At 62.7% G+C, this 13,201-nt stretch overlaps 1 protein-coding gene across 1 annotated transcript; it reads left to right on the top strand.

The window, feature by feature from the left end:
• Positions 1–6,251: 6,251 nt before the first annotated feature.
• HMX1 (H6 family homeobox 1) lies at positions 6,252–10,435 on the top strand. Its single transcript, XM_072974445.1, has 2 exons — positions 6,252–6,879; positions 9,639–10,435. Exons 1-2 carry the CDS (start codon positions 6,486–6,488, stop codon positions 10,310–10,312), a joined length of 1,068 nt encoding a protein of 355 aa, XP_072830546.1. The 5' UTR covers positions 6,252–6,485; the 3' UTR covers positions 10,313–10,435.
• Positions 10,436–13,201: the final 2,766 nt, after the last annotated feature.

Genomic DNA, 13,201 nt, shown 5'->3' with positions numbered 1-13,201 from the left:
CGTGGAAACCAAAACCCACCCCCACCTTGAGGTGCTCTTCATACCACAACCAGCCGCGCCTGCTCCCTGAGATTGGTGACCACAGCCTTGCAGATCTTTACGGAGACAGGACATCAGTGGCAGACAACGAGGGGTGGCGGTGAATGCAGAGCCGCTGATGGACGTCACACGAGGAAATCAGGAGTGTGACTGTAGCATCACGCTTGAAAACATAATCAGGACAGAGTCCATTCATGGACCACTTTCCACCAGCACAGCCTGCAGCACAGGGAGCCCTAGGACGCCCACCTCCAGAGGAGGAGGTGGTGCCTGGGGACAGCAAACAGCTGATCAGAGGCAGAGCTGGGACCCAAACGCACGCATCCCTGTGGTGCAGAGGCGGATGGAGAGACGCGCAGATGTCATAAAGCAAGGAAAGCCAGGTGCTAATGGAAGAATCTAGAGGGTACCTAATGGGTGTCCTATGGCCAGTTCTTTCCAAATAAAATGTTGAGGAAGGAAGGGTCCCTCCATCAATGAGAACACCCTCAGCCCGCCCCCGCGCCCGCAAGGTTGATGGTTTCCCGAGCGCGGGGACACCGGGATCTGGTGGATGCCCACCCCAAGCAGGGACAAGACATGACGCAGCGCCCAAGCCTGGGCTGGGGGGTGAGCAGAAGGTGAGAGTTCGGCTCCGGCCCAGGGCAGGTGCTCCTGGCAAGGCCCTGAGGGTTGAAGGGGGAGCAGCCTCCTTGGCACAGGCGTTGGCACGTCTTGTCCACCCCATCCTCCGGCGGCTCCGGACTGGGACCCTTCTCGGGCGCCCCGGCGGGGAAGGGGGCTTCTCGGCTGGCCAGGGCGGCGCTTCGGGAGCGCGCCTCTGGCGACTCTCACACGCTGCCCCGGGATGGTCCTTGGGAACCTCGCCCAGAACCCGGGGCTTCCGGGCCCGGCCGGCGTCCCGCCGGCAGCGCGCCGGGAATGCTGCGGACGCCATCCAGCCCCGCCCCCGCCCCGCCTCCGCTGCCCTCTTCCCCGCCCCTCTCCTCCCTCCCCACTCCCCTCCCCGCCCTCCCCAGGCATCCCTTCCTCCCTCGTTTGATTCTCCGCCCCATCCATCTCCATCCCCATACACACCTTCCCTTCCTTGCCCTCTCCCCTCCCCCCCCCTGCTCCGCGCCTCCTACCTCCTCCTCCCCTCCTCCTTTCCCCTCCTCCTCCACCTCCTGCCTCCTGCCTCCTCCCTCTCCGCCCCCTCGGCCCATCTCCCAGGGAATGGAACTCTGGGAAGCACCCACCGAACACGTTGTAAAGATTTTCCTCCCTTTTCCAGTGTTTAAAGGGGGAATTTCACAAGGAAGAAAGTGGCCAAAACCTCAAAAGGCAGCCAAAATAATTGTCAAACATTTGCTCTTCTACGATGCAAATATTTTAAACACACGCCAAAGACTTGCCTGCATTGTCACCTGCACTCCACCCCACACCAGCCATGTGCTGGGCGGTGTTATTCCCACTTTACCACTGAGGACATTGAGGTCCCCAGAGGATAGTGACTTGCTTATGACCACAGTGGACTCAGCATTTGGCGGAGAACAGTTGCCCAGTGCCTGGCTGCACATCTGGACAGCTGCAAGGTCCCTTCCCGTGGCTGTGAGGTCAGGAGCAGACCATCTGACAAGCCAATAAGAACGTCCTGAGGCTCTCCCTCTCCCCGCCCCCAACCCCGGCCTGTGCACCACCAGGTGGCTACTGGGACGCGGGCCCCCTTGCGTGGCCACCGCCGTCCTGGGGCTTCGCTGCTGATCACTGGGATGGTCGTCAGACTCACCCACACGTGCAGTGCTTTCCACTTACTCCTCCCGAGGAAGCTCCGGTCCTGACACTTCCCCAGTTCAGCCACCTTCAGTGGCTCCCCACTGCTTGGCAAACTGAGAACCCTGCTCTTTAGGTGGCAGGCGCAGGTCTTCAGAATCCAAGCGCATCTTGGTCCTCTGGCTCCCAGCCCTGCCACACTCGAACCTACCGCTGCCCCTGGTCGCACAGCACAGCAATCTCGCTCGCCAGCAACCAGAGAATCATTGCAGAAAACAACCCGACTCCCTCCCACCCCCATCCCAGCGCCACGCCACCGACAGGGTCGGATAAAGCCAGGTGCTGGCGCAGATCGGGGGACACAGAGGTGATCGCGCTACTCTGGAGAGTCTCTCTGAAGAGCCTGCCATGTGGACTCTGTACAGACCCTGTACCCCAGGAGCCCCATTCTGAGGGACACGCACCCCCAGACAACCTCCCACCCCACAAGGAAAAACAGACAGGTCTGTCCATCCCGCCGCAATCTGCAGTCGTGGACACTTGGCAGCAACCTGAAAGTCCCCTAGTGGGGTCAACCATCCTTTCCTGGAAGACCACACAGGGATTCTCATCCTCCAGTCTGACCATCCCTGACTGAGAGGTGGGGCCCAAGGCTCCTCCCCCCCTGCACCCCGATGGGAGCTCAGCAGAGTACAGCAGAATTCCCAGGCAACGTTCCACACCTCTCTCTACATACACCCCTTCACACTCACTCATTCTGGGAACCCATGTTGTAAGGAAGCCCGGGTCACACGGAGGGGCCCAGGCAGTGGTCGCTCGGCTAACACTAGCACCAAGCCCCAGATAAAGGAGCCAAGGTGCCCTCAGCTAAGTCCTGCCCACCCCCAGCCCCCAGCTGAGGCTCAGCACCACGCCGCGGAGACAAACTACCCCCCACCCCCATCCCCCATGAGCACACTGAGAAATGGTGGTTTTACACCCTAAGTTTTGGGGAAAAGGGTGACTGGACCAGAGGAACTGGAACAAAGGCATGGCTGACTGCTGGGTAAACCCAGCATGGTTAGGTCATCACAACACTTATCAGCATCAGGTTCATACTTTAAAGTGAAAAAAGTGAGCTGGTGGAGGTGCACAGTTTACACTGCTTTTCTAAGTTCAGACATGAGAGCAGGTGTGTTACGTGGGGTGGCGCGGGAGTGAGGTGAGGACAAATGGAATTGGGGTGAAGGATGAAGGGAAGAAAAAATAAGGTAAAATTTAAATTTTAAAGTGGGCATTCTCTAAGAGTATTCCAAAAAGAAAAGTTTATTTAAAAAAAATTAGCAGTGGCTGACTTCTGATCTAGGCTCTGGGAATCTTTCCCACTAACTCACCCCCTACACTCTCCCTGGGGCACCTTTGACAACCAGCGCTGAGCTATGCACTGGGAACACAGGCGACAAAGTTCTCGCTGTCCTGTCGAGAAGAGCACCGAGTGCCCTTTGGCCCTTTGCTGGGGACCCTCTGGCTGCCCTGCTGTGCAGGGACAAGTGGACTTGGGTGGAACATAAGGAAAGACAAGAGCAGACAGAGAAGGAAGGGTGGCCGTGACTTGGGGGAAGGGGGCGCGGATGCCTCAGAGACATACACAGAGAGCTGGCAACATGCTGACTTGGAGGCCCCACTTTTCTGCCAGGGGAGTCCTTCTGCCCAGTGCCCAGAGGTGACCAGAAACTTGAGCTCTGGCTCTGGAGCACCAGAAACCCACCCAGGGCCGTGAGGCTTCAGGGTCAGTCTCCAGAGAGCATCCCAAGGAATGACCACCGCAAACTGTCCTGGAGTTGCGACCAGCTGGATGATGGGAGATGGAGCTGTGGGCAGGGTCAGAATGCGCCAAGCCTCTGCCGAGGATCCCGCCTCCCGTCACCTCTGCATGGAGCAGAGAGGCAGCGGCCTGGGTGAGGGCCGGTGCAACTAATTCATGCCTCCCTAACCGGCCCTGCACCTCGGCAGAGACCCTTGGTCCGCTCACCAACGCCCTGTGCTGTGTACCCGCCCTCCACCGCCAGAGTGGCTGAGAGTGGTTCCGGGATCAGCAGTGTGGGGACCCTGCGCATCCCAGTGCCTGGCAGAGGAAATGCGCCCTCCAACCCTCAAAAAGCCATTTCGGGCGAGGGAGGCCTACTCTCCTCCGATCAGGTCTGGTCTGTCCCCTCACCTCTCCAGGGGCAATGGGGAGACACCGGGCAGCAACCAATGGCCAGGTGCCCGGGGGGGCCTGGCCCAGCAGGGCTTCCACTCCCAACAGCCAGCACAGGCAGGAGTTTACTAACAGCGGCTTACAGGAGAGGAAACTGAGGATCAGAGAGATGAGGCACCTCCTCCCCCAGGACCACACAGCCCTGGAGTAGAGAGAACTCAAACCCAGACTCCGAGGAAGCCCCTACCCTGAAGGTGCTCGGAAAGCTGTTTCCAGAAACGGGCTTCGGAGGCACTCACAGGCTGGATCAGGGCACCTGCGTAAAGGAGGTGGTCATCTGGAAGGTACTCTTTCCCACCGTATTGTCTTTTAATCCGGGTCCTTCTCTGGCCCGTTTCTGCATCTGTCAGAAGCACCCTTGAATTAGACCCCGTGATGAGCCGAAAGGTAGCACTTCTCTTTCAAACAGCCCGGGGCAGTCATTTCTTGCCTTGACTCACTCCCCTCTGTCCGGGGTACCTCTGCCTTTGGAGTCTCCCTGACCCCAACCCACCCACTTTGACTCAGCACCCTCATCTACATAGTGGGGGAAAGGCCCCATCCTCTGTCTGTCTCCAGGCTGGAGTTAAACAGCCCGGTGATCATCTGTGCCCTCCTGGGGCAGGACGTGAGGGCCAGAGGAGCACCGGAGGGGCTGAGCATCCGGTCCGTGAGTCTGCAGAAGAGTGTGCCTCCTGCCCGAGGTCTCCAGGCCACTGGGCACCAGAGACCCTTCCCAGCAGGGACCCTTCTCACGGGCAGGAAGGCTCAGGCTGGGAAAGGGGTGGCTGGAGGACGACTGGCTCCCGGCAGGCACGCCGGAAGATGCACCCGCAGCGCTCACTATTTTGTCTCCTCGGTTGCAGGCCAGCGAGGTCCCTCCAGCTGGACCTCAGCTCCACCTGGCCTCTCAGATCTGCTGCTCCTCGCTCCTATCCGACCCTAGGGTGTTGGTGCCAGAAGGGCCTTGTGCCCGGAGTGCGGGAATTCCAGGCCTGGGGAAGCCACTTACCATCTGGGGGAGTCCCTCCTCTCCTCGCCTCTGTTTTCCCCTCCATAAAGTGGGGCTGATGTTCTCTCCGCGGTCTTTGTTCTGAATATTAAAGCGAGGCAGCCGACGGTGCTCGGTTGGCCAGGGCCCCTGGCTGGCACGGGAGCTGAACGTGTCTCTCGGAGATAACCCGCGTCCGGTGAAACTAGCTCCGCCCGCGCGTCGGCGCTGCGACCCGGTGACTCGGCCGTCGCCCGCTCCCGGAGGAGGCCGGTCAGGTTACTCCTGAGCGACCGCAGCTCCGAGGGCGACGGCGTGGGCCGGGATGCACTTTTGCACGCACTCCCTGCTGCGTAAGTGGGAGGGGACTCGCCACCGGTTTACAGTACCCCCAAGACCTCCGCGGCCAGGGGCAATGGCTCTCGCTCCTCTACTAAGGCCCAGTCTAGTCTCCCGGGGAGCGGGATTGTGGGGACCCTCTCTCACTCAGCGTGACATGGGCCTGTTGCCGGCAGGGCCATGGGAGTGGGGGTGGGGCCAGCATTTTCTTACATTCTGAGACAACCTGAGAACTAGAGAGTTCTATCGCACTACACTTGGCATTAAAAGGATATTTCATTAAGTGTAAATATTAAAATATGCCACGGTTTTTGCAGCCTTGACACCCGGGGTCTTTAAAAAATGACTAGTCCATCCTCCTTCGGTTTCTTGGAAGCCCCGGAGTCTCCATACCCCGATTTACACACGCACATACACACATACACGCACACACACGTGCACACACGCACATACCACATTCGCGCGCACACACACACTGTTCCTCACGCTCGGTCCAACACTCTCCCTGCGGCGAGGCAATTACGAACCTTGCCGGACGGTGATTGGCCAGTCCGTTTCTCATCGGGGCCCCGCAGCCAATGGGCGGCCCCCGGCCGAGGCCCCACCCCCATCCCCGGCGCGGGTGGCTCAGGCCCCGGGAATGGATCACGCGGGGCTGGACTGGCCGCGACCCCCAGCCTGGGCCTCCGGCCGCCCGCCCTCGGCCGCGCGACCGCCTGCGCGCCCGGGTCTGGGCGGCGTCTCCCGGCAGTGGCCACGCTCGGGGCCAGCGCCGCTTTCTCGGGCTGAGCGGGACTCCCGCCCGGCCCGCGCCGCCCCGCCCCTGCTGGCCCCTCCCCTGCCCTCCCCGCCCCCAGCGGGGCCGACCCGGGCGGCGACCAGAGCTGCGACGTGAAAGGCGAGCGAGGCGGCCGCCCGGTCGGCTGTCGGCGCGCACCCGCTCCCGGCCCAGCCCAGCCCGGCGCCGAGGCCGCTGCCTGCCCCGCGGGGCCCGACGCCAGCGCTCCGGGCTGCGGTTCCAGGGCCGGCCCGCGCGTGCGCCAGGGAGCCGCGCGCCACTGTCCCCAGCGGGGACCGGGACCCGCCGCGCCGGGGGCGCCCGGAGCCCCGAGGAGCCCGGCAGAGCCCGACGGGTCCGCGGCCGCGATGCCGGACGAGCTGACGGAGCCCGGGCGCGCCACGCCGGCCCGTGCTTCCTCCTTCCTCATCGAGAACCTGCTGGCGGCCGAGGCCAAGGGCTCCGGGCGCGCGGCCCAGGGCGGCGGCGGCCGCGAGGACGAGGAGGACGACGACGACGATCCGGAGGACGAGGACGCGGAGCAGGCGCGGCGGCGGCGGCTGCAGCGGCGGAGACAGCTGCGCGCGGGCGGCGGGCCCGGCGGGGAGGCGCGGGCCCGGGCGCTGCTTGGGCCGGGCGCGCTGGGCCTTGGTCCCCGGCCGCCCCCCGGTCCCGGGCCGCCCTACGCTCTGGGCTGCGGCGGCGGGACGCGCTGGTACTCGCGGTCGCACGGAGGCTACGGAGGCGGCCTCAGTCCTGACAGTGAGTGAGGGCGCGGGGAACGGTGGGCCGGGCGGTGGGGCCCGGCTTCCTCTCGCGCGTTTGCTCGGGGACTTTGGGTTCGTTGGCGCCCTTTTGGGCCACCCTTCTTTTTGGCTGTAGCGGGCTCCGGGTCGTGCAGGGCCCCGGCAGAGCCCCTGGTTGGGTGGGTTTGGAGGCCCGTTCTCAGGGACAGGCTCCCCACACAGGGAGAAGGTTTCACAGGGTCTGGACTTCACCCATCACCAGGCTCTAGAGAGCCCTTGGGAGAGGAACCTGGGGATAGGAGACAACAGATAGCTAAGAAGAGAAAGGAAAGGAGAGCGAAATAAATACAACAGGGAAAGACAGGATGTGGAGAGGGTTGAGAAAAGAAGAGGGAAGGACAGAGAAGAAAGATGCCGGGAGAGGAGAAAGGAGAGGGGAGAGAGAAGATAAGAGAAAACAAAAACAAAAACCCCAAACCAAAAAGGAACCCATAAGTGATGGAGAGGAGAGAGAAAAGATAAAGGGAGGAGAGAGAGCTGGAAGACAAGGTAGTCAGATACAGTAAAATAAAGGGGGCACTGACCAGAGGGAGATACTGTTGTGGGGAGCTTGATAGGCGAGGAGGAGGGTCCGGCACAGCAGCCCTGTCCCCAAAGTCTCATCTCCTCTGCCAGCTGCCGACAGGGCCTGGGGCAGCGGCCTGAGTCTCCCTCTTGGGCCTCCCAGGGCCCTTGGCTGTGGCTGTGCCAGGCCAGAAGGCTGAGTTCTGAAGCCCCCAGTCCCACCCCCCTCGCTTCCTTTTCTGCCCCTCCCCCTCCCCTGCCTTTGTTTCCTGCTGAGGGCTCTGAGGCTGAAGGGGTGGGGGTTCAGCCCGAGAACCCGCTCCCCCTTCTTGCCTGGACATTCCAGGCCCCTGAATCCTGCTCCTCCTCCCCAGGGTGGCTGCTTCCCATGGGGACCTGCCCTTTGGAGGAAGACGCCTGGGGAGGAGACTAGGAAGCTATCCTACCCTCAGCCCCCAGGCATTGCCAGCACCCTCCCCACACACACACTGTGAGGCCAGCGAGGCCTCTTCCAGGCTGTCGCTCTGAGATCCTTTCAGCTCAGAGCGCAAGTTAGTGAGTGCTCGAGGTGTCGGTGGGCAGACCCCTCTCACGTGTTGGATAACCCCTTCTCTGGTGTGGGATTGAGCCCCTTGCGAGGGGACCCACATCTCAGAACATACACCTGCGAAGTTCGGGGCCCCTACCCCTTCCAGGAAACTTGAGGAGGCTCCAGTGTTTTCCCCCAAAAGAGTGATCAAATTAGTGCTCTTCTGGGGGTGTTTCTGAAAAGGGTCTCACAGGGTAAAATGTGTTCCCCTCTTGCCCCTGGAGTTCTTCTCCAGCTGCAGTCCCACGGGGCAGCCCCTCCAAAAGCAACATTTCGTACAATGCGGGTTAGGGGTCCCTGTTTCGTACCTGGGCTGGCAGGCCAGCCTGGTCCCTGGTGGCAATGCGTGGGCGCTGTGAGTCAGTGTGGGGAGCTCCCCATATCTGCTTGCACACATGCCAGCCTGGAACCTGACCCCTCTTTGGACACCATGAGGGTCCACACCACCAGAGTTGAGCAGGGACGCTGGTAAATCTGCACACCTCCATGGGTTCTGGGGGTGTGGATCAAGCACAGACACTAGCCCACCAGTGTTGGTACACCTTGCCCGGGAGCTCACACTGCAGGCACACCGCTGCCTCTGGAGGGCTGGCTGGGCCAAACTCTACCCGACTGCTGACCTGTCGCCTGAGCATGGGAGGCTCAGCCCGAGGTGGAAGGGCAGACTGGCCTGAATTGGCCTCCTGAACCCCAAAGTCAGCCCCTTTTCTAGCTTGGCCTGGATTCTAAACAAGAACCTGGGTCCTGGAGGGACCATTCCTTGCCAGCCCTGGGAGGGTCAGCTCCTGACCTCTGGGAGATTGGGTGGAACTCGGTACTTGGAGCATGAGCTCGGGGACACCCTGTGGGCTTCTGTACCCCCACCCCACAGGCTCAACCTGTTTGGGGTGAGGTGCGGCTGCTGAGGGTTTCTGTGGAGCTGTGCTTGCAGGCGCTCCCTCTGAGCATGGTTGTGGGCAGAGAGGGCAGTCTGTGGACATTTGGATTAAGGGCCCAGGAAACCGGGGTGAATGGCTTACTCATATCACCTGGTTGGAGTTTTGTTTGGGGATTGTTCGCATTTGTTTATCCTTCATCAACGGGAATATTTCTAGGCAGGCAGGAGTTTTGCATCTGCTCCTGAGTGAACGCGGGGGGCGGGGGGCACGGCACGTCTTCATCTCCGTGTCTGGGGGACGGCCTAGGGCTGGGTGCTAGGGATGAGGCCATCTCTGTGTTGTTTCCCAGTGCGTGCATTTCTCAGGACATCTGTCCTCCGTGAGGTATGCCTGCAGGCTTTTGTGTGTTTTGATGCGAAGCCACTGGTTACGGGAGTCAGTCTTCTTTTTGTGTTTGTTTCTTTTCTCTCCTCTTCCCTCTGTTGTCCTGTTCTGAGCGTGAGTGTGCTGCCAGCGTGTTGGTTTGGAGAGTCTCTGGTCTTCGAGTTCACCTCCGGATGTTCTGCCTTTCTCCATCCCAGGGCAAGATCTGCCATAGGTGCTGCGGGACGCAGGGCCCTGCGTGGGGACGATTTCCCTGCTTGTGGTTGCCGGTGACCTTATGGGGGCAGCAGCTGGCCGCAGGGATTGGGTCTGGGGATCAGCTGCCAGAACCGACCCGTGTTCCTCCTCTCCCCCTTGCAGCCAGCGACCGGGACTCACCGGAGACAGGCGAGGAGATGGGCCGTGCTGAGGGCGCCTGGCCCCGGGGCCCCGGCCCGGGAGCGGTGCAGCGGGAGGCGGCGGAGCTGGCAGCGCGGGGCCCGGCGGCCTGCACGGAGGAGGCGGTGGAGCTGGGGGAGGCCCCGGCGGCGGCGGGGGAGGCACGTGGCGGCGGCGGCGGCGGCGGCGGCGGCGGCGGCGGCGGCCGCAAGAAGAAGACGCGCACGGTCTTCTCGCGCAGCCAGGTCTTCCAGCTCGAGTCCACTTTCGACCTGAAGCGCTACCTGAGCAGCGCCGAGCGCGCCGGCCTGGCCGCCTCCCTGCAGCTCACCGAGACGCAGGTCAAGATCTGGTTCCAGAACCGCCGCAACAAGTGGAAACGGCAGCTGGCGGCCGAGCTGGAGGCGGCCAGCCTGTCCCCGCCGGGTGCGCAGCGCCTCGTCCGCGTGCCGGTGCTCTACCACGAAAGCCCCCCGGCCGCCGCCGCCGCCGCCGCCGGGGCCCCCGCCGCGCTGCCCTTCCCGCTGGCGCCCGCCGCGCCTGCGCCGCCCCCGCCGCTGCTCGGCTTCTCCGGGGCCCTCGCCTACCCGCTGGCCGCCTTCCCGGCTGCCGCCTCCATGCCCTTCCTGCGGGCGCAGATGCCCGGCCTGGTGTGAGCTCCTGGCCCGCGGGACCCACTCCCCGTGGCCGCTGGGGACTTGTGCGGAGGCGCCAAAGGGCCGTGGCAGCGGCAGTGGCGCAAGGGGGCCGTTGGGGAGGGCTGGGGCTCTCCAACAGCCCCTCTGCCCCTGGGGCTCGACCGGCCGAACCTGTCTAAATATGGTCCAGAATGTAGCAGAGCCGCAGGTGACCCTGGCTCTCCAAACAGTGGCAAGGCTGGATCCTCACTCGGAAGAGGGCATCACTGAGACAGTCGGCCGTGCAGCCCAGAGCCCCACGGGGACAGGCCTCAACCCATGGGCAAATTCAGCGCCTCCCTCGTCCCCGTCCCCCCCCCCCCGGACCTCTGGAGCCAGCGGCTGGGTGCAGTGCCTGGCAAACACAGGCTGTCCGAGGTACTTCATCAAGGTGACCACCTTCCAACCCGAACGACCCTGCCCGGGACAACGCGCGAGCAGGACGGCAGCCCCTGGGCACTCGGCCCCGACGGCCTTGCCTCTGGGCTCAGCAGGGAGTGAGCCCCAGGGAGAGAGCCCCCGTGGAGGGGAAGGGTGGCGATCCTGCCAGGGGCTTCTGTCCCAGCGTCTGTTCTGAAGACAGGACTGACTGGGGCTTCTCTCGTGGGCTGTGGCCTCTGGTTATTCCGGTGAAGACTTTTTTTTTTTAATGAATCTACTTATTTGCGTATGGAATAAAAAGGGACGCTTTCTGGACGGTTTCTGCTGCTTTGTGATCCCTGGGGCGGGCTCTCCTCTGAGAACAGGCTGTGGTGGGTGCTGCTCCCCCTTGTGGAGCCCTGTCCAGTGCTGGCCAGGGGCAGGTGGGTGGGTGGGCAGGACAGGCGAGAAGTAGGGGGTCTGCAGGCTGGACTCTCATGCCCCGACTTTCCCCAGACAGGGAGGCCCAGCAGGAGCTCAGGGGAAATCAAGGTAGGGGAGGAGAGGGGCCTAGGGCAGAAGAGGGGACTGTGCGAGCCCTGTTCCTTAGTTGTGGGGCCTTCACCAATACCAGAAGCCACAAGTTGGGTGAAGGCGGAACCCATCGGCCACTCTGGCCACTTGGCACAAGGGGCTGCCAGCTACGTGGCTCTCTCCGTCCACTGCCCCTTCCTGCACTGGGGTGGAGTGCCATCTCTAACATGTGGATTTTTTTTCTTTTGGCCTAAACAACACACTGGCACCAGACAGCCCAGCAAAGTCAGGTGGAGAACACTGCTCTCTGGCCCTGGCCTCACTTCCTGAACCATCTGCAGTCCGTTTCGAGCTGCGAAACTCTGATCCTGACCCATGAGCAAAGTTCCAGGTCAGGGCTGAGTTTATGGGGCCCCAGCGAAAGCTCGTTTCAGTGGCTGGATCCCTGTTGCCCGCTCGTCGTGGGTGAGGACGGGGGCCTCCTGCACGGGAGAAGGGTGCTTTATTGACTGCTTCTCAAGCCTGGGGACAGAGGTCACTTGGGGCTTGAAAAGGTCACTTCTGTGACAGAACTGAGCCCCCTCGAAAACCCATCTTCATCCCGTGGCTTCGGGTCTCCTGGTGGAACAGACACTTCCACGCGGAGATGCGTAGCAACCAGCCACCCTCCCAACACCTTGGCGTTCTCAGCGTGGCACCAGACAGCCCAGGAGAAGGCGCCATGGGGGCCTCCCCGCACCCCGCAGACAGTCCATCTGTGGGCCTCTGCCATCCAGCTCCCTGACCCAGAATCATCCCCTGCCCCAGCCCTTCCAGTCGGCTCCAGGTTCCCTGAGGCCAGACCCTGGAAAGCTGCAGCAGGACCTGGTGAAGGGGAGAGGGCAGGCTATGGCCTAAGTGGTCCTTGCTCCTCTGGGCCCTGAGGTCCCCACCGTCAGGCTCCCAGTGCCCATGGCATGATGGTGGAGGGCACCCTGAGAGACTGGGGGTGGGCCTCCTCCCACGCAACCCCAACCCCACGCGCCTCCCTCCAGCACTTCTAGGGCTGGACCTCCTCTCCCTGGGGGAGCGGGGAGCTGCCCCTCGCTGTTGCCTTTCCCGCTAGGTTCACTTGACTTTGCTACGAGGGGCTTACGGTCCGATTCTCTACAGTGAGCTTGCTATTCGCTGCTCCCAAAGGCCTTCCCTCCTGACCAGCGGCCACAGAGGGGAAGTGGGGCGCCAAGAAGGCCACTCGAGGGGCAGCGCAGACCCATCTCTCCTTCCTCCCACTCTCTTCCCTACTGTGACCACTCTAGGCCTCAGAGCCCTTGGCTCAGGCTCTACCTGGGACCTTGGCCTTCTGTCACTTTGGTGGTGGCCTCATGCAGTCAGCAGACACGTCACCGCCAGTCCTCGAAAAGATGCACCCCGTGCGCCTGGGCAGAGCTGACTGCAGCGCGGAGGCCTCCGGCCCAGCGCAGATCACTCTGCAGCTGCCACCTTCCCTCTGCACACCAGGCGGGCAGCCAGGCGGTGGGGCGGCCTGTGCTCTGCGCAGCACCCTCTCTGCATTACACAGAAGCGGTGGGATTGGGCAACAGCCGTGGTCACAGGCTCTTGGACCACGAATGGGATCATTAAAACCCAGGTTAAAGGGGTTATCACCTTGATGCAACCGTTTTATTCGACTTTTTGTGGCTGATGCGGGGCAGTCCTGAAGTGGTGGCAACCAGACACAGTGCGCCGCAAAGCGTGGTGCGCTGCCCATGTCTGCAGGCGGCTCACCGTCAGCGGCGGGTCGGTCTGCACAAACCAGAGCTCCGCGCCCGCCTGGGGAGCCACGTCGCGCCGGAACCACCGGCGCGCGTGGAGGGTGAAGAGCTGGGGGCACCGCTTCGCGCCTCGGCTCCGCCACCAGGAAGCAGCGAACCCCGCCACCCGGCCCGGGCCTGCTACCCGGAATCAGAGGGAAGAAGGGTCTAGCCGGCTGCA

This window comes from Vicugna pacos, chromosome 2 (genome assembly GCF_048564905.1).
Source record: "Vicugna pacos chromosome 2, VicPac4, whole genome shotgun sequence".
Classification (NCBI taxonomy): domain Eukaryota; kingdom Metazoa; phylum Chordata; class Mammalia; order Artiodactyla; family Camelidae; genus Vicugna; species Vicugna pacos.
This window is presented reverse-complemented; position numbering and strand designations above follow the sequence as displayed.

Coding starts and splice junctions, on each gene's coding strand:
- HMX1 (XM_072974445.1), top strand. CDS start 6,486: ATGCCGGACGAGCTGACGGAGCCCGGGCGCGCCACGCCGGCCCGTGCT. Junction 6,880..9,638: donor AGGCGGCCTCAGTCCTGACA/GTGAGTGAGGGC, acceptor TCCCCCTTGCAG/CCAGCGACCGGGACTCACCG.